We start from the raw sequence: 27,500 nt of genomic DNA on the forward strand, positions 1-27,500 counted from the left end.
ACCGGTCATACAAGGAGAATGGTCTAATGCCTCCTATTTAAAGAGGGCTGGCCCAAGCAAGCACAGGTCACACCTGAAGCATGAGGACTTGAAGCGAGTGGTGAACTTCATCAACAACTACGCAGAGGATAATGCAATAGTATTACCAGGACGCCACCCAGAGGATAATGCAGTAGTATTACCAGGACGCCACCAAGAGGATAATGCAGTAGCATTACCAGGACGCCACCGAGGACACAAACACTTTGGTGGAAAGCTGCTGCCATCCCATGTGACAAAAGCAGCAGTGTGGCGTCTCTACAAGGAATCGATGACAACACTTGGTATGTAAAGCATAAACACGTTTTGATTATTTAACTGACCTCCAACATGATTGGCACTACTTTTGTTGATCTCACAGTATGTCTGTATTTTCCAAAGGTATATGTAGTCGGGCTGTCTTCCTTCAGGAATCTGTGGAGAAAATTGCTGCCCCACATCTCAAGCACTGAGCCCAGGACAGAGGAACAACTATCAGGTCGTCAGATCTGCCAGAAACTGTTAAGTCAGCCGAGCTGAAGAAACAAGAGCAGCATCTCCTACTTGTTCAGAGTGAGCGGTCTGTCGACCAGAAGATGGTTGCTGACTGCAGGACGACCCATCAAGACCTGCAGTTGTCCCTGGAGGCTCTACTGAACCAGCAACCTATCAAGACCTGCAGTTGTCCCTGGAGGCTCTACTGAACCAGCAACTTATCAAGACCTGCAGTTGTCCCTGGAGGCTCTACTGAACCAGCAACCTATCAAGACCTGCAGTTGTCCCTGGAGGCTCTACTGAACCAGCAAGCAAAAACATCAGGATGCATTACAGCTTTGATTTTGCTCAACAAGCAACATGTCCTCCTTTATACTGATTAAGGACATAGATAGATATACACTCAACAAATACATATGGGAGGCAGGCAAATGCCTTTCACGGCGCTGTTAAAGACAGACTGACAGGGGTGAGACAATTCACTTAAATGTATCTTAATGTTATTTTGTTGTTTGCAGGTGCACTATCCTTCTGACCCTATGCAGCCAGGTCCCGTCTACTATCCTTCTGACCCTATGCAGCCAGGTCCCGTCTACTATCCTTCTGACCCTATGCAGCCAGGTCCCGTCTACTATCCTTCTGACCCTATGCAGCCAGGTCCCGTCTACTATCCTTCTGACCCTATGCAGCCAGGTCCCGTCTACTATCCTTCTGACCCTATGCAGCCAGGTCCCGTCTACTATCCTTCTGACCCTATGCAGCCAGGTCCCATCTACTATCCTTCTGACCCTATGCAGCCAGGTCCCATCTACTATCCTTCTGACCCTATGCAGCCAGGTCCCGTCTACTATCCTTCTGACCCTATGCAGCCAGGTCCCATCTACTATCCTTCTGACCCTATGCAGCCAGGTCCCATCTACTATCCTTCTGACCCTATGCAGCCAGGTCCCGTCTACAATCCTTCTGACCCTATGCAGCCAGGTCCCGTCTACTATCCTTCTGACCCTATGCAGCCAGGTATCATCTACTTTTTAACTCCTCGCAAGTGTGGCTTGTTTGGTGTCTGCTGTGAAGGAATAGCACAACAAGTCAACTACTTGATTGATGAAGGCATGTCATCCAACAAATGCAGCAGTGCAGTCATCAACTACATGCATTTCTTCACCAACTACAGAGTTGGGGAAACACGTGTAGACCTGAATAGTGATAACTGCAGTGGCCAAAACAAGAACAAGTTTGCACTCTGGTATTGTGCCTGGCGGACCATGCACAAGCTCCACCACAGTCTGGACCTTCACTTCCTGATCACAGGCCACACCAAGTTTTCCCCCGACTGGTGCTTTGGCCTTATCAAGCAGCGCTTCAGAAAGACCAGAGTGAACACTTTGCTGGTGTTGTGAAGGACAGCACTGACAGGGGTCAACATCCCACAGCTGGTTGGACTGGAGGATGGTACGGTGCTGGTGGAAAGCTATGGCTGGCAACAACACCTGACTCCGTACTTCAGGCCGCTGCCACAGTTCAAGCAGTACCAGCACTTCAGGTGAAAATCATTTTCAACGCATTGTATGAGGTTATTCTTCTTATCTAAACTTAGTAGGGGAAATGATGTTGTGCAAGGTTTTTAATATATTCTCTTTTTTTTTGTTATTTCCTGTTTTACAGCTTCATTGCTCTGGAGCCTGGTGTTGTCGCCAAGGAGCGCTTGGACTGTCAGGACCAGATTTTAGCTGCTATGCATGGCTGACATTCTTCCTCCCATAGATGGTCTGCCTGTACAAGCCCCACCTGGACTGGACACAGCTAGACAAATATATGTTTTTGAGAAGATCAGAGTTTTGCGACGAAGAGGCTATGGACTTCACATGCCCTGCACCAAAGTCAAGGGCAGGATGGAAACAGTCTTTCCGAATATAGATTCTTGTTCATGCATGTTTTGGACGGACCAGTCATCAGCACTATCTGCAGTGCCTTTATTCAAATGACTCTTTCCTAACACACACACACACCATACGTTGCTGCTACAATTTTTTTTAAATCCTGCTGCGTAGACATTTTACCCCTGCTTGTATGCATATAACTCCCTAATCTATCACCGATATTGTTCCTGCACATACTGTATATTTTATTTATATTAATACCTTCTATTTACCTGGAATTCTTTCGTATTGTAGGCTACTACTTTTAGTCTTAATCTTTACTACACTACTCAATGTATAGCACATTACCTCACATATGAATACTTAGAGATAGGTAGGGCTGGTTAAAGAGGGCGTGAACAATGCTGAAGGGGTGTAGACAAAGGAGTGCTCTCCAGTAGGTACCAAAACATTCAAAGGCCATTTTCTCAAAAGTTGAGGTTACAAGTTGATCAACTTTCGAAGCAGAATTACTTTCCCATTGTTCCCAAAAACAAATGTAGTGTATGATATACCATTTTGTAGATCTGTGTCTCTGCTTTTATCCAATGTAAAAATAAAAAAATGCAAACGTTGCTACATAAGACCGAATCAAGATGTTCGGTCACATTTAGCCTACATGTTGATGTAAAGTGGTTGCTTGGAAACAACAGTAGTTGCAATATAATGAAGGCATCGAAGACACTACTAGCGCGCGACTTTTCTTTTTCTTTTAGTGGAAACAATATCGCTCAACAACGCATTTGGCGACTCCAAACGGAATGAAGAGAGGTCCTTACTTTCGCGGAAGTGCAACGCTTCTTCAGCAATCGGTCGTCACAGCATACTAGTTATAAACCGCACATATTTCTACATGTCTCTTTGTTTAAAATGTGATTTTTTTAAAAACTTAACCTTAACCACACTGCTTACCTTATGCCTAACCTTAAACTAAAAGCAAAAACAAAGTTCATTCATTTGTAGGATATAGCCCACTGACTTTGTAACTGTGCTAACTAGTGGAAACATTCATACATTCTCTTTTAGCAACATTACAAGCAGGATGAAACAAGTAATGTCATATGGTTGTATCATGGTGCTAAACAGAAATGTTAAAATAAGCTGATTGAATCGCACTTACCCTTGGTTATCATCGTGCGTCTATTTAGCTTGTCAAATGTCAACACTATTCCGCAGCGACGTCGTTTTAACTCTACCAGAGAAGTTAATGATTGGCCTACTTCCTCTAAAATCACTTTCCGCATAAACTTACACGGCTTATACTGGTCTTACTTGAGTGCAAACGGAAGTGAGGTGCATCTATGAGAGCCGAAAGCCGAGACTGATGTGGTTTTCCAACAGCAAGGCTCAGTGCAACATGGCAGTGGTGCCATTGTTTATAAAACTGTCTTTGTAATGTCGAAATAAACATACCGCTATCTCCCATATCACACACTCACAAACTGTAAACAAACTCGCCAAAAAAAAGAAAGGTCCCTTTTTCAGGACCCTGTCTTTCAAAGATCATTTGTAAAAATCCAAATAACTTCACAGATCTTCATTGTAAAGGGTTTAAACACTGTTTCCCATGCTTGTTCAATTATCCATAATAAGGGTTTAAACACTGTTTCCCATGCTTGTTCAATGACCCATAATACAGGTTTAAACACTGTTTCCCATACTTTTTCAATGACCCATAAACAATTAATGAACGTGCACCTGTGGAACGGTCGTTAAGACACTAACAGCTTACAGACGGTAGGCAATTAAGGTCACAGTTATGAAAACTTAGGACACTAAAGTGGCCTTTCTATTAACTCTGAAAAACACCAAAAGAAAGATGCCCAGAGTCCCTGTTCATCTGCATGAACGTGCCTTAGGCATGCTGCAAGGAGGCATGAGGACTGCAGATGTGGCCAGGGCAATAAATTGCAATGTCCATACTGTGAGACGCCTAAGACAGCGCTACAGGGACAGCTGATTGCCCTCGTGCAACAACACCTGCACAGGATCGGTACATCTGAACATCACACCTGCGGGACAGGTACAGGATGGCAACAACAACTGCCCGAGTTACACCAGGAACGCACAATCACTCCATCAGTGCTCAGACTGTCCGCAATAGGCTGAGAGAGGCTGGACTGAGGGCTTTTAGGCCTGTTGTAAGGCAGGTCCTTACCAGACATCACCGGCAACAACGTCGCCTATGGGCACAAACCCACCGTCGCTGGACCAGACAGGACTGGCAAAAAGTTATCTTCACTGACAAATCGCGGTTTTGTCTCACCAGAGGTGATGGTCGGATTCACGTTTATCGTCGAAGGAATGAGCGTTACACCGAGGCCTGTACTCTGGAGCAAGATCGATTTGGAGGTGGAGGGTCCGTCATGGACTGGGGCGGTGTGTCACATCATCAGCGGACTGAGCTTGTTGTCATTGCAGGCAATCTCAACGCTGTGCGTTACAGGGAAGACATCCTCCTCCCTCATGTGGTACCCTTCCTGCAGGCTCATCCTGACATGACCCTCCAGCATGACAATGCCACCAGCCATACTGCTCGTTCTGTGCGTGTTTTCTTGCAAGACAGGAATGTCAGTGTTCTGCCATGGCCAGTGAAGAGCCCGGATCTCAATCCCATTGAGCACGTCTGGGACCTGTTGGATCGGAGGGTGAGGGCTAGAGCCACTCCCCCAAAAAATGTCCGGGAACTTGCAGGTGCCTTGGTGAAAGAGTGGGACAACATCTCACAGCAAGAACTGTCAAATCTGGTGCAGTCCATGAGGAAGAGATGCACTGGAGTACTGCAGCAGTAATGCAGCTGGTGGCCACACCAGATACTGACTGTTACTTTTGATTTTGACCCCCCTTTGTTCAGGGACACATTATTCAATTTCTGTTAGTCACATGTCTGTGGAACTTGTTCAGTTTATGTCTCAGTTGTTGAATCTTGTTATGTTCATACAAATATTTGCACATGTTAAGTTTGCTGAAAATAAACGCAGTTGACAGTGAGAGGACGTTTCTTTTTTTGCTGAGTTTATATGTGTACACTGCAAGGGCGACATTTTGGTGGGGGGAGACAAACAGTAGATGGGGGTATTCCCCCATGTTTTTTTTTTATTTTTTTTTACAGTTTGACAAGATTTGTTATGGTATATGGAGGGATATTTTGAGAATACGGTATATGTGGAAGGCCCCCCCAACCCCCTAAAAAAATAGCAGTTTTATAATGCTATTCTACTCATTTTGTCTGAGAGAACATTTTGTAGTTTTAAAGCTAATTTCATGAAGAAAAAAAAAAATGTCCATGGAGCATAGAGAAGAAATAGCTGTTTAATAGCTCACCTCATGATATTCCTCACATTTTGCCATGAGAATGACAGAACATGTTGCAGTTTTAAAGTTTAACTGTCTCCTAGAACCAACTTATCCACTTATAAAGGGCCTATGTGGCATCGATATGAGTCAGGAACATTGATTCTAGTATAAAAATTAACTACGAAATGTAAATAGGATCATTTTGGTCATAAAGTCAGTATCATCCAAAACAACATTTGGAAGTGACTGCGTCATGACGGGTAGGAATGCGTTAGTTATGAATTACTTACAAGCCCACTTTTGCCAATGATGTCCAATTGCCCAGAGACAACCTTCTGTTGTGGGCATGCTGTGAAGTCTGCAATGCAGGCATACTTTCTCGGCATAGGAGTCAAAATCTACTTCCATAAAGTTGGTGCAGATTTCTAATGCATTCAACAATATTGTGCAAGATGGCAAGGAATGGATTATTTACAACAAACATACAACATGATGGCTGTGACTGGTGTGTGGCTATGATACCGTGATGTAACTAGCCAAATACATAGCCTCTCCCTAACGTGTAATGTGATGCAATGTCATAGAGAGGAAGATTTGCATAGCTAACGTTGCACCTGGCGATACGTTTTGATAGGACCTAACGTTAGCCAGCTTGTTATCGATATTGTAAGCATGGCATTCACACCGTGTGAAGGCGAAGGAGTCGTTTGGCGACCCATTACGAAAACGAAAGAGAACGTTTAGCTAGCTAGCCAATTAATTTAAACTCGGACAAAGATAATGATAACTAACCCGGATTTGCAATTTAGGTAGCTAGCTACTTTTATGAGAACAGGCATATTGTTTGGGTTAGCAGTTCAGCTCTCGATAATGGAAGTGGGAGTCATGATCAAGGACTAGGTTAAAACTAGCTTAGAACTAGCATTCAGGGTCTTCGTCTCCTACTAGTGCTAAAAACAACATGCCTGTTCTCATAAAAGTCTATTGTGTATTTTCTAGGGCAAACATATATGAATGAAGGATGGTACATGTCTAGCCCGAGTACCAGTGTTTTTAGCTAACATAATACAAGCTTTCAGTAACGTTACACAGCTGGTTGCATAGTAACAGCGTCAGCATCACTGGCCTGAATCTATTCTGTACTTACAGTCCCTTTATTAGTATAATTACTTCCAAAACGAAACAATATATATATATATGTTTATTGAGAGATTATATTGTATTTAATTCATAGGCTACTTACATAACCTGGTGGATTTGTTGTTCAGTAGTGTGGTGGGAACCCCGTCCATATCAGGAGCAGAAGGCTGAGGCGGAATGTGGCCAGGCACCAGTCCCACTTCAGGTTGGTCACATTTGTTCTGGTCATGGGTCAAAATACTGTCACCTGTCTCTCCTGGAATTCCACTAACAGCCATTGATGTAATCAGCGCTGTGCTGTCAACTCTACGTTGTTTTTCTACAGCTGGAGGAGTCCTCTGACCAAAAGAATGGGAGATGTGTATTCTTCAAACATGTCAGGGAACCGTTTTATATGGGACACCATGCGAAGGGATGACGACTCACATGTACCACCAGACAACACGCTGACAGGTACAGTATCTGTATCGGCTGTGAATGACGACTCACATGTACCACCAGACAACACGCTGACAGGTACAGTATCTGTATCGGCTGTGAATGACGACTCACATGTACCACCAGACAACACGCTGACAGGTACAGTATCTGTATCGGCTGTGAATGGATTGGCTGTTGGAAATCAGCACCAGGTTCAGCAGGACACAATGTTGGCCAACATTCAGATAGAAATGCATGACGTATTCAATTCGAATTGACCCCATCCTATATTTATACATTTTTTATTTAAAAAAATTTAAACTTTGGAAAGAAATGGCTAATCTTTGCTTTGTTTCGATGTCATTGAAATTAAATATATATATTTTTCAATTGAGAACTTGTTCTCAACTTGCCTACCTGGTTAAATAAAGGTTAAATAAAAAAAATAAAAAAATAATTTCATTTTACTTCCTGCACTGACTGTAGCCTAGAGGTTACAGTTTTCTACAATCTCTTACACACTAAAAGTGGTACTTGAGGAACACTCAGTGAAACCATTAACTCATGTACCTAATCTTCAGACCAAGTCTGCAACACTGCAAACACATTATCTGCTTTACACTCAGTTTGCAATTGTAAAACACACTTCTTACTAAACACTGTTCTCTACATTAGACACATCATTTGAAAGTAACAGATCTTGTGTTTCATTTGAAAAAACTGCCATTCAAAATGTACCGATTACCTACACCCAGTGCCTACGTGTGAAAACACTTACAGCTGATTTCTTCAGTTAGAAATCAGAGCTTGAGCACTATAAATAGGCTTCAGGTTGGCTTTCTTGGTTTGGACAACAATGGAGGCCAATTTTGGAGAGAGAGTTAGAGGAAGAGGAGTGAGAGTAAGAGGGGGACGAACACGAGGAGGAGGCCTGTGGTGACATAGACAAGGGGGCATGCCAGGGCTGGATACGCCACAACAGAAGCTACTCCCCCCCCCCCCCCCCCTGTTTAGCCAGAGAGAACATGTGATGTAGATGAGGTGCTGTGGACAGACCCAAATAGGAGACAGGATGCCCCCTCATTGGTTTTTTCTTTATAGTAACTATTTGTTTTGTCTGTTACTGTTTATCCTGAAATCTGGATGAAAATACAATGTTTTGAGAATATTTTTTCCCCCTCTCTATTTCTGTGTAAATATATACTGAATATGTATACATACTGTATATATTTATGCACATATATGTACGTGTGAGTGCTATGAAAAACTGCCATGGACTCCACTGAACATGCAAAAGACACAAGATAGTGTCACATCCGTGTGTAGTTGGCGTGTATAAGAGCTAAACATTTGATGGTTTGTGTGAAGAGTTTTGATGCAAAAACACCATTTTGAGAGGAGTTGAAATAGTTTTGAATGAAGTGTTTTGGTTTTGCAAGAGATGTGTGACGTTTTGCATGTTGTGTGTTTTGGGGGTTTTGTGTGTAGACTAGAGGAAAGAAGCCGTAGTCTCAGAAATCATGTGGACGCAACTGTCAAAAACTGGAAGAGTAACCGAAAGGTTGCTGGTTAGAATCCCTGAGCCGATGAAGGTGGAAAAATGTGCTCTTCTGCCCTTGAGAAAGGCAGTTAAGCCTCGATAACAACTACTCCTCGACCACCGATGTAGTCGGTTACACTTGAAACCAGGCCCTGATCTTTGCAACACCTGGAGAAATGTTTTCATCATGTATGCGGTGCCAGGCGCCCGTGTTTCAAGGTTCACATTTTTTGGGACGAAAAACAAGCAGTGAAAGTGGAAACAGTGTTTATTTGACAAGTTTAGTAGTTGGCCTACACAGGCTACAATGACAGACAAGAGACACAGAAAGTGGTTTTTAAATCAGCATGTAGCCTATTGTAGCCTACAACACTGAGTCAAAGACATTGACTTCAATCGGTCCCTTTATAGGCCCAGTGAAGCAAGAAAGGCTATGTACATCCCCTCCTTTCTCCCAAAGTATGCGCTTGTCCCTGTGGTTCAGTATTTATCCAGGCAGGTTAAGGCAACTGTTAACGAGGCCTCTTCAGTATAGGGTGAAGTTGCTCCTAGATGCTGATCCTAGGTCAGTTTTGCATATTTTTTCATTCTAAAGGTTAAGATCAGGCAGGGGAAGCTGATCTTAGATCTGTAGGCTACCGAGCGGAAACTTGCTTACACCTGCCTGACTTAGTGCGCCATCATGTGGACAATATTGATATCGTCATTTTATGGGTTAAGGCGGTTGTGTTTATGTGTCTACACGTCAGTGCTGTCTGTGGTCTCTCTGGCAGCCCATTGGCTATGACAGCGGATGTTCTGTTCCGGAGCCATGACTCGACCAGTAGGGATGCGGTATGCAGACAGGCTCCGCCCTGTCAGCAGCAGCATCAGAGTGGCGGTCAGAGTCGCTGCCCAACTGCATGCTGGGAGGCCCACCTGGAGGGGGGGGGTAGGAGAGGGAGAGAGAGGAAACGGTGGGGAAGTGGAGAGAGAGATGGGTGGTGTAGGGAGAGGGGGGAAGGAAAGAAAGAGAGAGGAAGAGGGGGTGAGGAAAGAGGGTGAGAGAGGAAGAGGGAGCGAGAGAGAAAGAGGGGGTGAGGAAAGAGGGAGAGAGAGAGAGGAAGAGGGGGTGAGGAAAGAGGGAGAGAGAGAGAGGAAGAGGGGGTGAGGAAAGAGGGAGAGAGAGAGAGGAAGAGGGGGTGAGGAAAGAGGGAGAGAGAGAGAGGAAGAGGGGGTGAGGAAAGAGGGGGGGAAAGAGAGAGAGAGGGAAAGGGGGGAGAGTGAGGAAGTTGGAATCATATACCCTTAAGAGGAAAACAGTGCTTTAGGAGTTATAGTGTGTATGTTCGATGACGCACCGTTCCAAGTAGATTGCTCAGGGCGATATCAGCATACGCAGAAAGAAAAGCTGTAGGGCAGAGAAGATAGTTAATCTACCATTCTACAAACACACACACACACACACACACACACACTCTGACATGAATAGCAGGGAAGACACTGCTGTCCTTTGATGTTGATGATGGCTACGTTCCAAATGCAACCTTATTCCCTACATAGTGTTGTATACCTTATTCCCTACATAGTGTTGTAAACCTTATCCCCTACGTAGTGTTGTATACCTTATTCCCTACATAGTGTTGTAAACCTTATCCCCTACGTAGTGTTGTATACCTTATTCCCTACGTAGTGTTGTATACCTTATTCCCTACATAGTGTTGTATACCTTATTCCCTACGTAGTGTTGTATACCTTATTCCCTACATAGTGCTGTATACCTTATTCCCTACGTAGTGTTGTATACCTTATTCCCTACATGGTGTTGTATACCTTATTCCCTACGTAGTGTTGTATACCTTATTCCCTACATAGTGCTGTATACCTTATTCCCTACGTAGTGTTGTATACCTTATTCCCTACATAGTGTTGTATACCTTATTCCCTACATAGTGCTGTATACCTTATTCCCTACGTAGTGTTGTATACCTTATTCCCTACGTAGTGTTGTATACCTTATTCCCTACGTAGTGTTGTATACCTTATTCCCTACATAGTGTTGTATACCTTATCCCCTACATAGTGTTGTATACCTTATTCCCTACATAGTGTTGTATACCTTATTCCCTACGTAGTGTTGTATACCTTATTCCCTACATAGTGTTGTATACCTTATTCCCTACATAGTGCTGTATACCTTATTCCCTACGTAGTGTTGTATACCTTATTCCCTACGTAGTGTTGTATACCTTATCCCCTACATAGTGTTGTATACCTTATTCCCTACGTAGTGTTGTATACCTTATCCCCTACATAGTGTTGTATACCTTATTCCCTACGTAGTGTTGTATACCTTATTCCCTACGTAGTGTTGTATACCTTATCCCCTACATAGTGTTGTATACCTTATTCCCTACATAGTGCTGTATACCTTATTCCCTACGTAGTGTTGTATACCTTATTCCCTACGTAGTGTTGTATACCTTATTCCCTACGTAGTGTTGTATACCTTATCCCCTACATAGTGTTGTATACCTTATTCCCTACGTAGTGTTGTATACCTTATCCCCTACATAGTGTTGTATACCTTATTCCCTACGTAGTGTTGTATACCTTATTCCCTACGTAGTGTTGTATACCTTATTCCCTACATAGTGTTGTATACCTTATTCCCTACGTAGTGTTGTATACCTTATCCCCTACACAGTGTTGTATACCTTATTCCCTACGTAGTGTTGTATACCTTATTCCCTACGTAGTGTTGTATACCTTATTCCCTACATAGTGTTGTATACCTTATTCCCTACATAGTGTTGTATACCTTATTCCCTACGTAGTGTTGTATACCTTATTCCCTACGTAGTGTTGTATACCTTATTCCCTACATAGTGTTGTATACCTTATTCCCTACATAGTGTTGTATACCTTATTCCCTACGTAGTGTTGTATACCTTATTCACTACGTAGTGCTGTATACCTTATTCCCTACATAGTGTTGTATACCTTATTCCCTACATAGTGTTGTAAACCTTATTCCCTACGTAGTGTTGTATACCTTATCCCCTACGTAGTGTTGTATACCTTATCCCCTACGTAGTGTTGTATACCTTATTCCCTACGTAGTGTTGTATACCTTATTCCCTACATGGTGTTGTATACCTTATTCCCTACGTAGTGTTGTATACCTTATTCCCTACATAGTGCTGTATACCTTATTCACTACATAGTGTTGTGTACCTTATTCCCTACATAGTGCTGTATACCTTATTCCCTACATAGTGTTGTATACCTTATCCCCTACATAGTGCTGTATACCTTATTCCCTACATAGTGTTGTATACCTTATCCCCTACATAGTGTTGTATACCTTATTCCCTACATAGTGCTGTGTACCTTATTCCCTATGTAGTGTTGTATACCTTATTCCCTACGTAGTGTTGTATACCTTATTCCCTACGTAGTGTTGTATACCTTATTCCCTACATAGTGTTGTATACCTTATTCCCTACATAGTGTTGTATACCTTATTCCCTACGTAGTGTTGTATACCTTATTCACTACGTAGTGCTGTATACCTTATTCCCTACATAGTGTTGTATACCTTATTCCCTACATAGTGTTGTAAACCTTATTCCCTACGTAGTGTTGTATACCTTATCCCCTACGTAGTGTTGTATACCTTATCCCCTACGTAGTGTTGTATACCTTATTCCCTACGTAGTGTTGTATACCTTATTCCCTACATGGTGTTGTATACCTTATTCCCTACGTAGTGTTGTATACCTTATTCCCTACATAGTGCTGTATACCTTATTCACTACATAGTGTTGTGTACCTTATTCCCTACATAGTGCTGTATACCTTATTCCCTACATAGTGTTGTATACCTTATCCCCTACATAGTGCTGTATACCTTATTCCCTACATAGTGTTGTATACCTTATCCCCTACATAGTGTTGTATACCTTATTCCCTACATAGTGCTGTGTACCTTATTCCCTATGTAGTGTTGTATACCTTATTCCCTACATAGTGTTGTATACCTTATTCCCTACATAGTGTTGTATACCTTATTCCCTACGTAGTGTTGTATACCTTATTCCCTACGTAGTGTTGTATACCTTATTCCCTACATAGTGTTGTATACCTTATTCCCTACATAGTGTTGTATACCTTATTCCCTACGTAGTGTTGTATACCTTATTCACTACGTAGTGCTGTATACCTTATTCCCTACATAGTGTTGTATACCTTATTCCCTACATAGTGTTGTAAACCTTATTCCCTACGTAGTGTTGTATACCTTATCCCCTACGTAGTGTTGTATACCTTATCCCCTACGTAGTGTTGTATACCTTATTCCCTACGTAGTGTTGTATACCTTATTCCCTACATGGTGTTGTATACCTTATTCCCTACGTAGTGTTGTATACCTTATTCCCTACATAGTGCTGTATACCTTATTCACTACATAGTGTTGTGTACCTTATTCCCTACATAGTGCTGTATACCTTATTCCCTACATAGTGTTGTATACCTTATCCCCTACATAGTGCTGTATACCTTATTCCCTACATAGTGTTGTATACCTTATCCCCTACATAGTGTTGTATACCTTATTCCCTACATAGTGCTGTGTACCTTATTCCCTATGTAGTGTTGTATACCTTATTCCCTATGTAGTGTTGTATACCTTATTCCCTACATAGTGTTGTAAACCTTATTCCCTACGTAGTGTTGTATACCTTATTCCCTACGTAGTGTTGTATACCTTCTTCCCTACATAGTGCTGTATACCTTATTCCCTACATAGTGTTGTATACCTTATCCCCTACATAGTGTTGTATACCTTATTCCCTACATAGTGTTGTATACCTTATTCCCTACGTAGTGTTGTATACCTTATTCCCTACATAGTGCTGTATACCTTATTCCCTACGTAGTGTTGTATACCTTATTCCCTACATGGTGTTGTATACCTTATTCCCTACGTAGTGTTGTATACCTTATTCCCTACGTAGTGTTGTATACCTTATCCCCTACGTAGTGTTGTATACCTTATTCCCTACGTAGTGTTGTATACCTTATCCCCTACATAGTGTTGTATACCTTATTCCCTACGTAGTGTTGTATACCTTATTCCCTACGTAGTGTTGTATACCTTATTCCCTACGTAGTGTTGTATACCTTATCCCCTATGTAGTGTTGTATACCTTATTCCCTACGTAGTGTTGTATACCTTATTCCCTACGTAGTGCTGTATACCTTATTCCCTACATAGTGTTGTATACCTTATTCCCTACGTAGTGCTGTATACCTTATTCCCTACATAGTGCTGTATACCTTATTCCCTACATGGTGCTGTATACCTTATTCCCTACATAGTGCTGTATACCTTATTCCCTACGTAGTGTTGTATACCTTATCCCCTACATAGTGCTGTATACCTTATTCCCTACATAGTGCTGTATACCTTATTCCCTACATGGTGCTGTATACCTTATTCCCTACATAGTGTTGTATACCTTATCCCCTACATAGTGCTGTATACCTTATTCCCTACATAGTGCTGTATACCTTATTCCCTACATGGTGCTGTATACCTTATTCCCTACATAGTGTTGTGTACCTTATTCCCTACATAGTGTTGTATACCTTGTTGCCTACATAGTGTTGTATACCTTGTTGCCTACATGGTGCTGTAAACCTTGTTGCCTACGTGGTGCTCTGTATAAGGAATAGTGTGCCATTAAGGACTCAAACCCAGCTTCTGGATGAGGCTGTGATATACGTCATGTGAGTAGATTATCTCTTTACTAATGAGCCTCAACCCTTATCAGGAAAAATGTTCTCACCACTACATTCACTGTGTGTGTGTGTGTGTGTGTGTGTGTGTGTGTGTGTGTGTGTGTGTGTGTGTGTGTGTGTGTGTGTGTGTGTGTTGTACCTCTGCAAATACAATGAAATTAAATCAAGTTACACAATAACTTCCTGATTACCCATTGACAGGATCAGATGCATTCACTGAAGAAGGATGGAGAGGAGAGAGGGATGGAGAGAGGAGGATGGAGAGGAGAGAGGAGAGGAGAGAGCAGGATGGAGAGGAGAGAGGGGAGGAGAAAGGGATGAAGAGGGATGGAGAGGAGAGAGCAGGATGGAGAGAAGAGAGGAGAGGAGAAAGGGATGGAGAGGAGAGAGGGATGGAGAGAAGAGAGGAGAGGAGAAAGGGATGGAGAGGAGAGAATGATGAGGAGAGGAGAGAGGGATGGAGAGAGCAGGATGGAGAGAAGAGAGGAGAGGAGAAAGGGATGGAGAGGAGAGAAGGATGAGGGATGGAGAGAGCAGGATGGAGAGAAGAGAGGAGAGGAGAAAGGGATGCAGAGGAGAGAAGGATGAGGAGAGGAGAGAGGGATGAGGAGAGCAGGATGGAGAGGAGAAGGGGAAGGAGAGGAGAAAGGGATGAAGAGGGATGAGGAGAGGAGAGAGGGATGGGGAAAGAGGGATGAGGAAAGGAGAGAGGGATGAGGAGAGGCGAGCGGGATGGAGAGGAGAAAGGAATGGAGAGGAGAGAGGGATGGGAAGGGATGAGGAGAGGAAAGAGGGATGAGGAGAGGAGAGAGGGATGAGGAGAGGCGAGCGGGATGGAGAGGAGAGAGGGATGGGAAGGGATGAGGAGAGGCGAGCGGGATGGAGAGGAGAGAGGGATGGGAAGGGATGAGGAGAGGAGAGAGGGATGAGGAGAGGCGAGGGGGATGGGGAGAAGAGAGGGATGGAGAGAGGGATGAGGAGAGTAGCGACGGATGAGGAGAGAGGGACGGAGAGGAGAGAGGGATGAGAAGAGGAGAGAGGGATGGAGAGGAGAGAGGGATGAGGAAAGGAGAAGGGAGAGGAGAGAGGGATGAGGAGAGGAGAGGGATGAGAAAAGGAGAGAGGGATGGAGAGGAGAGAAGGATGAGGAAAGGAGATGGAGAGAGGGATGAGGAGAGGAGAGAGGGATGAGGAGAGGAGAGAGGGATGAGGGGAGGAGAGAGGGATGGAAATGAGAGAGGGATGGAGAGGAAAGAGGGATGAGGAGAGGCGAGGGGGATGGCGAGGAGAGAGGGATGGAGAGGAGAGAGGGATGAGGAGAGTAGCGACGGATGAGGAGAGAGGGACGGAGAGGAGAGAGGGATGAGAAGAGGAGAGAGGGATGGAGAGGAGAGAGGGATGGTAAGGGATGAGGAGAGGAGAGAGGGATGGAAAGGGATGAGGAAAGACGGATGAGGAGAAAGGGATGGAGAGAGGCGAGGGGGGTGGCGAGGAGAGATGGATGAGGAGAAAGGGACGGAGAGGAGAGAGGGATGAGGAAAGGAGAAGGGAGAGGGGAGAGGAGAGACGGATGAGGAGAGAGGGATGGAGAGGAGAGAAGGATGAGGATAGGAGAGAGGGATGAGGAGAGAAGAGAGGGATGAGGGGAGGAGAGAGGGATGAAGAGGAGAGCGGGGTGAGGAGAGGAGAGAGAGGGATAAGGAGAGGAGAGAGGGATGGAGAGGAGAGAGTGATGGAGAGAGGGATGAGGAGAGGAGAGACGGCTGAGGAGGGGAGAGAGGGACGGAGAGGAGAGAGGGATGAGGAAAGGAGAGGTGAGAGGGATGGAGAGGAGAGACAGATGAGGAGAGAATGAAGGAGAGGAGAGAGGGATGAGGAAAGGAGAGGGGGTGGAGAGGAGAGAGTGATGAGGAAAGGAGAAGGGGATGGAGAGGATAGAGGGATGAGGAGAGAAGAGAGGGATGGAGAGAGGGATGAGGAGAGGAGAGAGGAATGGAGAGGAGAGAGGGATGAGGAGAGGAGAGATGGATGGTGTTGGGGAAAGAAGAGGAGAAGAATGTCTCACCGCTGGCGATAGAGAAGAGGTGTGTCCTCCAGCTGAAGGTAAAGAACAGTCCTCCCACGGCCATACAACCCAGAGCTCCATTAAACCCCGCCAGCCCGGAGTACAAGGCCTTGTGACGCACTGACACTGACAGACCTGTAGACACACACAGTATTATTCTGTCAGATATGAGTCACTCAGGCCCTGAGAGATTGATTCAATGTGTGAATGTGCAGTACCAGACGTGTCCAGGAGGGGGAGAAAGATACTCATGTTTGCTGGAAGATTATCTCTCCCTCTCTTTCTTTCTCTCACTCCCTTCCCCCCTTTCCCAGCTATCTCTCCCTCTCTCCTTCATTCCCCCTCCCCCTTTCCCAGCTATCTCTCCCTCTCTCCTTCATTCCCCCTCTCTCTTTCTTCCTCTCACTCCCTTTCCCCCTACCCCCTTTCCCAGCTAACTCTCCCTCTCTCGTTCGTTCCCCCCTCTCTTATTTCCTCTCACTTCCGTTCCCCCTCCCCCCTTTCCCAGCTAACTCTCCCTCTCTCCTTCATCCCCCCCCCCCTCTCTTTCTTCCTCTCCATTTTCTTGTCTTCCTTTTGTACTGTCTCTACCTCTCACTCCCGTTCCCCCTCCCCCTTTCACAGCTCTCTCTCTCTCCTTCGTTCCCCCTCCCTCCCTCCATCTTTCTTTCTCTATGTCAGCTATTTCCTTAGTAGAAGTATATTTGAATGGATGTCAATAGCTGACCCACCACACTGTAATAGGTATGTGGTGGGTCACATGTTCACAAAGTTACATGTTTGTCTCATCTGACCACAGAATCTTTTGCCTTATGCTCTCAGGGTCTTTCAGGTGCCTTTTTGTAAAGTCCAGGCGGGCAGTCATGTGTCTTTTTCTCAGGAGTGGCTTCCGTCTGGCCACTCTCCCATAAAGCCCAGATTGGTGAAGTGCTGTAGAGACTGTTGTCCTTCTGGCAGGTTCTCCCATCTCAGTAAATCAGATTAAATCATATCAAATGGTATTTGTCACATGCGCCGAATACAACATCACTCTCTCCTCTCCTCATCCCTCTCTCTCCATCCCTCTCTGCTCTCCTCATCCCTCTCTCCTCTCCATCCCCCTCTCCTTTCCTCATCCCTCTCTCCTCATCCCTCTCTCCATCCATCCCTCTCTCCTCATCCCTCTCTCCTCTCCATCCCTCTGTCCTCTCCTCATCCCTCTCTCCTCTCCATCCCTCTCTCCTTTCCTCATCCCTCTCTCCTTTCCTCATCCCTCTCTCCTCTCCATCCCTCTCCTCATCCCTCTCTCCTCTCCATCCCTCTCTCCTCATCCCTCTCTCCTCTCCATCCCTCTCTCCATCCCTCTCTCCTCTCCTCATCCCTCTCTCCATCCCACCTTACAGTGAAATGCTTACTTTACAAGCCCTTAACCAACAATGCAGTTGTTGTCCTGGTGCCACATTGTCAGGCCTCTGACCACCTCCCGATAAGCTGTCTCATCGTTGTCGGTGATCAGGCCTACCACAGTTGTGTCGTCATCAAACTTAATGATGGTGTTGGAGTGGGTGAGGAGGGGAATAAGCACGTGCCCCTGAGGGGCCCCTGTGTTGAGGATCAGCGTGGCAGATGTGTTGTTGCCTACCCTCACCACCTGGAGGTGGCCCGTCAGGAAGTCCAGGATCCAGTTGCAGAGGGAGATGTTTAGTCCCAGAGTCCTTAGCTTAGTGATAAGCTTTGTGGGCATTATGGTGTTGAACGCTGAGCTGTAGTCAATGAACAGTATTCTCACATAGCTGTTCCTTTTGTCTAGGTGGGAAAGGGTAGTGTGGAGTGCGATTGAGATTGCGTCATCTGTGGATCTTTTGGGGCAGTATGTGAATTGGAGTGGGTCTAGGGTTTCTGGGATGATGGTGTTGATGTGAGCCATGACCAGCCTTTCAAAGCACTTCATAGCTACCATTTAGGTCCCGTGTGGCTCAGTTGGTAGAGCATGGCGCTTGCAACGCCATGGTTGTGGGTTCATTCCCCACGGGGGGACCAGGATGAATAAGAATGAACTTTCCAATTTGTAAGTCGCTCTGGATAAGAGCGTCTGCTAAATGACTTAAATGTAAATGTAAATGTAAATTTAGGCAGGTTTACCTTCACTTTCTTGGGCACATAGACTATGGTGATCTGCTTGAAACATGTAGGTATTACAGACTCTTGTCCTGAACCCACTCCTGCGTTATCTTAGCTGTGTGCTGAGGGTCGTTGTCCTGTTGGAAGGTGAACCTTCGCCCCAGTCTGAGGTCCTAAGCGCTCTGGAGCAGGTTTTCATCAAGGATCTCTTTGTAATTTACTCCGTTCATCGTTGCCTTGGTCCTGACTAGTCTCCCAGTCCCTGCCGCTGATAAACATCCCCACAGCATGATGCTGCCACCACCATGCTTCACCGTAGAGATGGTGCCAGGTTTCTTCCAGTCCAGAGTTCAATCTTGGTTTCATCAGACCAGAGAATCTTGTTTCTCATGGTCTGAGATTCTTTAGGTGCCTTTTGACAAACTCCAAGCGGGCTGTCATGTGCCTTTTATTGAGGAGTGGCTTCCGTCTGGCCACTCTACCACAAAGGCCTGATTGGTGGAGTACTGCACAGATGGTTGTCCTTCTGGAAGGTTCTCTTATCTCCACAAAAGAACTAGAGTTCTGTCAGAGTGACCATTGGGTTGTTGGTCACCTCCCAGACCAAGGCCCTTCTCCATCAATTGCTCAGTTTGGCCGGGTGGCCAGCTCTAGGAAGACTCTTGGTGGTTCCAAACTTCTTCCATTTAAGAATGATGGAGGCCACTGTGTTCTTGGGGATCTTTAATGCTTCAGAAATGTTTTGGTACCCTTCCCCAGATCTGTGCCCCGACACAATCCTGTCTCAGAGCTCTACGGACAATTCCTTCGACCTCATGGCTTGGTTTTTGCTCTGACATCCACTGTCAACTTTGGGACCTTATATAGACAGGTGTGTGCCTTTCCAAATCATGTCCAATCAATGTAATTTACCGCAGGTGGACTCCAATCAAGTTATAGAAACGTCTCAAGAATGATCAATGGAAACAGGATGCACCTGAGCTCAATTTTGAGTCTCATAGCAAAGGGTCTGAATACTTATGTAAATAAGGTATTTTTGTTATTTGTTTATAATAATAATAAAAAAATCTTAAAACCTCTTTTCGATTTGTCATTATGGGGATGTTGTTATGGGGTATTGTGATGTCATTATGGGGTATTGTGATGTTGTTATGGGGTATTGTGATGTCATTATGGGGTATTGTGTGTAGATTGATGAGGAAAAACATTATTGAATCCATTTTAGAATAAGGCTGTAACGTAACAAAATGTGGAAAAAGTGAATGGGTCTGAATACTTAAAAAATGCGTTGTAGAGAGATAGGGCGTGAAATGGCGATAACTTATCACTGAAAGATAAAATAGACTACACACACACACACACACACACACACACACATGGATGTATAAGTATGAGCACACATACACACACACACACACACAGATACGCAGACACACACACACACGTATATTCAGGGTCGTAACCATGGAAACCTCAGAGATTGAGTGTAGGAAAAATAATTGATGTAGGTTACGGATATCCAATGACGCAATGGCGTTTCCCGACACACACACACACACACACACACACACACACACACACACACACACACACACACACACACACACACACACACACACACACACACACACACACACACACACACACACACACACACACAGACCGACAGAGCTCCCAGACAAATCAATACTATCATCCAGACTTATTTATATCTAACAAAGCAACCAGACATACAGACATACAGACAGGCAGATACATAGACAGACAGACAGACTGACGGACAATCTTGAAGAATGTTTGGGAGACGAGTGCTAACATAAAGATATCTGTACACAGATACACACACACAGGGAGAGGAGAGGAGATATCTATTCTATTGGAAACTATTCACTATTATATTGGAATATATTCACTATCCTATTGGTTATCTAGTCACTATCCTATTGGTTATCTATTCACTGTCCTATTGGTTATCTATTCACTATCCTATTGGTTATCTATTCACTACCCTAGTGGTTATCTAGTCACTATCCTAGTGGTTATCTAGTCACTATTATATTGGAATATATTCACTATCCTATTGGTTATCTAGTCACTATCCTATTGGTTATCTATTCACTATCCTATTCACTATCCTATTGGTTATCTATTCACTATCCTATTGGTTATCTATTCACTATCCTATTGGTTATCTAGTCACTATCCTATTGGTTATCTATTCACTATCCTATTGGTTATCTAGTCACTATCCTATTGGTTATCTAGTCACTATCCTATTGGTTATCTATTCACTATCCTGTAGGTTATCTAGTCACTATCCTATTGGTTATCTAGTCACTATCCTATTGGTTATCTATGCATTGGAGTCTATGTAGTGTAGCTGTGTGTCATTTCATTGAGTATATACAGTGCCTTGCAAAAGTATTCATCCACCTTGGTGTTTTCCTATTTTGTTGCATTACAACCAGGATTTGTATTTGTATTTCATGTAATGGACATACACAAAATAGTCAAAATTGGGGAAATGAAATTTAAAAAAAATGGAAATTAAAAAATACGGAAAAGTGGTACGTGCATATGTATTCACCTCCTTTGCTATGAAGCCCCTAAATAAGATCTGGTGCAACCAATTACCTTCAGAGGTCACATAATTAATTAAATAAAGTCCACCTGTGTGCAATTTAAGTGTCACATGATCTGTCACATGATCTCAGTATACATACACCTGTTCTGAAAGGCCCCAGAGTCTGCAACACCACTAAGCAAGGGGCACCACCAAGCAAGCAGCACCATGAAGACCAAGAATATGGCACCACTACAAACCTGCCAAGAGAGGGCCGCCCACCAAAACTCAGGGACCAGGCAAGGAGGGCATTAATCCGAGGCAACAAAGAGACCAAAGATAACCCTGAAGGAGCTGCAAAGCTCCACAGCGGAGATTGGAGTATCTGTCCATAGCACCACTTTAAGACGTACACTCCACGGAGCTGGGCTTTACGGAGGAGTGGCCAGAAAAAAGCCATTGCCTACAGAAAAAAATTTGCAAACATGTTTGGTGTTTGCCAAAATGCATGTGGGAGACTCCCAAAACATATGGAAGAAGGTACTCTGGTCAGATGAGACTACAATTGAACTTTTTGGCTCAAAAGGAAAACGCTATGTCTGGCACAAACCCAACACCTCTCATCACCCAGAGATCACCATCCCCACAGTAAAGCATGGTTGTGGCAGCATTATACAGTGGGGATGTTTTTCATCAGCAGGGACTGGGAGACTGGTCAGAATAGAAGGAATGATGGATGGAGCTTAATACAGGATATTCTGGAGAGAAACCTGTTTCAGTCTTCCAGAGATTTGAGACTGGGACGGAGGTTCACCTTCCAGCAGGACAATGACCCTAAGCATACTGCTAAAGAAACACTCGAGTGGTTTAAGGGGAAACATCTAAAAGTCTTGGAATGGCCTTGTCAAAGCCCAGACTTCAATCAAATTGAGAGTCTGTGGTATGACTTAAAGATTGCTGTACACCAGCAGGAACCCATCCAACTTGAAGGAGCTGGAGCAGTTTTGCCTTGAAGAATGGGCAAACATCCCAGTGGCTAGATATGCCAAGCTTATAGAGACATACCCCAAGAGACTTGCAGCTGTAATTGCTGCAAAAGGTGGCTCTACAAAGTATTGACTTTGGGGGGTGAATAGTTATGCACACTCAAGTTTTCAGTTTTTTTGTCTTATTTCTTGTTTGTTTCACAATAAAAAAATATTTTGCGGTAGGCATGTTGTGTAAATCAAATGATACAAAACCCTCCAAAATATATTTTAATTCCAGGTTGTAAGGCAACAAAATAGGAAAAATGCCAAGCGGGGTGAATACTTTCGCAAGCCACTGTAGGTGGCAGATGAAGAGACTGATTCAGTGACCAGACGCAGGTTGATGTTATAAGTGTCATAAGTCTTGCCCTGGAGGCAGAACTGAGCGGTTTCTGCTAGATGGGCCGAATGTTTTTGGTGGGCTACAGTGCCTTCAGTAACTATTCATATCCCTTGACTTATATCACATTTTGTTAGGTTGCTCCCTGAATTCAGGGAGCAACCTAATGAAATACAGAAAATGAAAATGAAAATGAAATACAGAAATATCTCATTTATATACGTATTCACACATCTTTGCTATGACATTCCAATTTCCTTTGATCATCCTTGAGATATTGCTACAACTTGATTGGAGTCCACCGGCAGCCAATTCCATTGTTTGAACATGATTCAGAAAGAATCACACCTGTCTGTATAAAGGTCCCACAGTTGACAGTTCATGTCAGAGCAGTAACTATACCATGTCCAAGGGACTGTCTGTATAAAGGTCCCACAGTTGACAGTTCATGTCAGAGCAGTAACTTTACCATGTCCAAGGGACTGTCTGTAGATCTGAGATATTGTGACGAGACAAAAAAGTGCCTTCGGAAAGTATTCAGACCCATTGACTTTTTCCAGATTTTGTTATGTTATATATGTGGGATTGGAAATGATGCAGACAATTACATTGATGGAAGCTACAATCTGTCTGCAATATTAAAGTTGAACTACCCCCCCCCCAACAAAAATACATAAATAATAATACATTACCATACAATAGACCACATATTCACCCTGCACACCCTAACTGACAAAAAATAAACAAAACAAAGACAAAGTCTTCTCATGCTTTGTTGAGTACAAAAAAGCTTTTGACTCAATTTGGCATGAGGGTCTGCTATACAAATTGATGGAAAGCGGTGTTGGGAAAAAACATATGACATTATAAAATCCATGATCACAAACAACCACTGTGGGGTTAAAATTGGCAAAATACACACACATTTTTTCCCACAGGGCTGTGGGGTGAGACAGGGATGCAGCTTAAGCCCCACCCTCTTCAACATATATATCAACAAATTAGCGAGGGCACTAGAACAGTCTGCAGCACCCGGCCTCACCCTACTAGAATTCAATGTCTACTGTTTGTTGATGATCTGGTGCTTCCGCCCCCCACCAACAGCAGCACCTAGATCTTCTACACAGACCTGGGCCTTGACAGTAAATCTCAGTAAGACAAAAATAATGGTGTTCCAAAAAAGGTCCAGTTGCGCCTTTCTCTCTCTCTCTCTCTTTCTCTCTCTCTCTCTCTCTCTCTCTCTCTCTCTCTCTCTCTCTCTGTCTGTCTGTCTGTCTCTCTCTCTCTCTCTCTCTGTCTCTCTCTCTCTCTCTCTCTCTCTCTCTCTCTCTCTCTCTCTCTCTCTCTCTCTCTCGCTCTCTGTCTCTCTCTCTCTCTGTCTCTCTCTGTCCGTCTGTCCCTCCCTCTGAGGGGCTTGTTAATCATATGAGAGAGATAGAGCGTCTACTCCACAGTGTGCCAGCATGACAGTTGGTTTGAACTGTTTCTTTTATCCCTCTTTATCAAACCTCCTGTCTCTGTATGAACAGCATGGAGACAGCACAGCTACATTATCCTACTCACCTGCGAGTGTGCCGGCCCCAGAGCCCAGCAGGGCGTGTGAGACCAGTAGAGGGGAGTAGAGCAGCGTCGCTCCCAGGATCAACACAGAGGGGCCCAGGTCCTCACAGGCATAAATTTGACCCACACCCAACGGCACTCCCTGCAGGAGCTACAGGGAATTACACAAACACACACACACACACACTCTTAAAAACAAATGCACACACATATAATGTGCCTGTATCCCAAAAGGGCACCCTATTCCCTATGAAGTGCACTGCTTTTGACCAGGGCCCATACTGTGAGTAGTGCACTATTTGGAATGCAGTCTCTGTGTTCTAGTGCTGGTGCCAAGGACATGCCAGTGAATTTCCACACCCATCACCACCACCCATACAAACACCCAATAGCGAGATGAGAGTGGTTTCCATGGCGACATGATAAATGCACCTGCCTGTTGCTGGGATGTATCTTTACTTACAAGATCATAATGATATCACTGCTGCAGGCTGGCACAGTTCTCTACCTCTACCTCTACCTCTACCTCTCTCTCTCTCTCTCTCTCTCTCTCTCTCTCTCTCTGTGTGTCTATAATAAGAATAAGCACAGCGAGAGAGAGAGAGACGGAGAGAAACAGAGAGAGAGAGCTGAGGAAATGTAGCCTAGTCGGTGACGGAGAGGAAGAGAGAGGACTGGAATTTGAATAAAAGAGAGATGAGATCAAAGGAGGGGAAGTTGGCAAGAGAACAAAAGAGGGGGCGAGAGAAAGAAAGAGGGGCGAGAGAGAGAGGCAGGCAGGCAGTGTAACCCATATTTATGTTTATTTATTTTGAACTATTTGCACTATTTGTACATCGTTACAACACTGTATATAGACATATGACATTTGAAATGTCTTTATTCTTTTGGAACTTCTGTGAGTGTAATGTTTACTGTTAATTTGTATTGTTTATTTCACTTTTATTTATTATCTACTTCACTTGCTTTGGCAATGTAAACGTATGTTTCCCATGACAATAAAGCCCTTAAATGGAATTGAATTGAATTGAGCGGGAGAGAGACAGAGAGACAGAGAGCGAGAGACAGAGAGACTGAGAGACAGAGAGAGACAGAGAGAGAGAGAGAGAGAAAGAGGAGGAGAGCGAGAGAAAGAGGAGGAGAGAGAGAGAGAGAGAGAGAGAAAGAGGAGGAGAGGGAGAGAGAGAGAGAGAGAGAGAAAGAGGAGGAGAGAGAGAGAAAGAGGAGGAGAGGAGAGAGAGAGAGAGAGAAAGAGGAGGAGAGAGAGACAGAGACAGAGAGAGAGAGAGAGAGAGAACAGAAACAGATGAGTGGCATTTGAGATGTAGTGAAACTACTCTTACATGGATAGACATTATGATGTAAATAAATCATCTCTATTTACGCCTACGTTTTGGATTTGTTCAGAGTACTCTTATACGGAAAGAACATATCCTTCGGCCAGTTTATATGTGATCTAAAGCAAGCGCTGGCAACGTAGGAACTCTCCAACAAGCTTGGTATGTTGTGGCTAGTCTCATAGAGTTGGATCGAGGACCCAAAGCCTGTTTAAGCACATGTTAACCCTCATTGGTGCTGCCGATGCTGTCACTTCATAAATGATGTAATTAGCTGTTCATCTCTATAACCTTTTCTGATTAGAAAGACCTCGCTGTCTGAAAGTCCTTCTTCCATAATCACCTAGCCTGTCTTTACAGATCAACACAGATGGAGGAGATGAGATGAGGAAAGAAAGAAAGAGAGTAGATGAGGAAATAAAGAAAGAGAGGAGACGAGGAAAGAAAGGGGAGGAGACAACGGAAAGAAAGAAGGAGAGGAGACGAGGAAAGAAAGAAAGAAGGAGAGGAGACGAGGAAATAAATAAGGAGAGGAGACGAGGAAATAAATAAGGAGAGGAGATGAGGAAAGAAAGAAGGAGAGGAGACAAGGAAAGAAAGAAGGAGAGGAGATGAGGAAAGAAAGAAGGAGAGGAGACGAGGAAAGAAAGAAGGAGAAGAGACGAGGAAATAAATAAGGAGAGGAGACAACAGAAAGAAAGAAGGAGAGGAGACGAGGAAAGAAATAAGGAGAGGAGACGAGGAAAGAAATAAGGAGAGGAGATGAGGAAAGAAAGAAGGAGAGGAGACAAGGAAAGAAAGAAGGAGAGGAGACAAGGAAAGAAAGAAGGAGAGGAGACGAGGAAAGTAAAACACTTTAGACTATTGACAGGGGATACGTCCCCAGAAGGCACATGTTGACTGAGTCACAAATGACACCCTATTTCCTATAGTGCACTACATTTGACCAGATCCCTATGTCAGAAGTATTGCACTATATAGTGAATAGGAACTGTTGACTCTACCCTTGCCAAGTTGTTATTTCTCATTCCTTAAAGTCATCATCTCATCTCTGCTCAGGTAGTAGCAGCTAACCAGCCTGCCAGACCATCGAATGTCATCTCTGCTCAGGTAGTAGCAGCTAACCAGCCTGCCAGACCATCGAATGTCATCTCTGCTCAGGTAGTAGCAGCTAACCAGCCTGCCAGACCATCGAATGTCATCTCTGCTCAGGTAGTAGCAGCTAACCAGCCTGCCAGACCATCGAATGTCATCTCTGCTCAGGTAGTAGCAGCTAACCAGCCTGCCAGACCATCGAATGTCATCTCTGTGCTCCCCAGAATGTACTGTCTGTACTGTCTGTAGTCATCCTAATTAGCTACAGTAGGCTTCGCCGCAGAGCTGTCTGACAAAATCATTTGACTAGTTCTTCAAAGTAGATAAGGCATACTTTCACAAACTATCTCTAACCCTCTTGTCTTGTGTTGTGTACATTCCTCTCTCATGCGATCTGTGTGTATCTAATTTAATGAAGCAGGCGTAAGTGGCACAATGGATTATGGTCATTGTAGTGAATTACCACGTTTCTGCGCTGAAGTAGATTGAATATTTTCTTAATTAAAACTACAACTCCCTTCAGCCCAGCGTCCCACATAGTTCTTGACTTGATTTCTCTCGTGAATGATTTGATTTCTCTCTAGAGAAACGGTGCGTAGGGCTCACAACAAAAAAAACAGAACTAAATGAAATTCAAGTAATTGAACCGACATCGGTCAATTAGTTGTTTATCATAAACTGGGTGATTCGAGCCCTGAATGCTGATTGGCTGACAGTCGTGGTATATCAGACCGCACACCACGGGTATGACAAATCATTGATTTTTACTGCTCTAATTATGTTGGTAACCAGTTTA

The 27,500-nt window shown here is 44.1% G+C and overlaps 2 protein-coding genes across 2 annotated transcripts in view; both read right to left on the bottom strand.

The window, feature by feature from the left end:
• LOC139561289 (N-acetyllactosaminide beta-1,3-N-acetylglucosaminyltransferase 3-like) overlaps nt 1-7,036 on the bottom strand; it is a 14,953-nt gene extending 7,917 nt beyond the window's left edge. Inside the window, exon 1 of the mRNA XM_071378278.1 lies at nt 6,973-7,036. Within this exon, the coding sequence (XP_071234379.1) occupies nt 6,973-7,021 (49 nt within the window). The 5' untranslated portion in view covers nt 7,022-7,036. The remainder of the gene's footprint in view (nt 1-6,972) is intronic.
• A 2,043-nt stretch (nt 7,037-9,079) lies between these two features.
• LOC139561489 (urea transporter 1) overlaps nt 9,080-27,500 on the bottom strand; it is a 23,151-nt gene continuing 4,730 nt past the window's right edge. Inside the window, exons 5-8 of the mRNA XM_071378627.1 lie at nt 24,276-24,423; nt 16,682-16,816; nt 10,170-10,219; nt 9,080-9,747 (exon numbers count right to left, since the gene is read on the bottom strand). Coding sequence (XP_071234728.1) covers nt 9,568-9,747; nt 10,170-10,219; nt 16,682-16,816; nt 24,276-24,423 — 513 coding nt within the window. The 3' untranslated portion in view covers nt 9,080-9,567. The remainder of the gene's footprint in view (nt 9,748-10,169; nt 10,220-16,681; nt 16,817-24,275; nt 24,424-27,500) is intronic.

This window comes from Salvelinus alpinus, chromosome 31, assembly GCF_045679555.1.
Source record: "Salvelinus alpinus chromosome 31, SLU_Salpinus.1, whole genome shotgun sequence".
Lineage (NCBI taxonomy): Eukaryota > Metazoa > Chordata > Actinopteri > Salmoniformes > Salmonidae > Salvelinus > Salvelinus alpinus.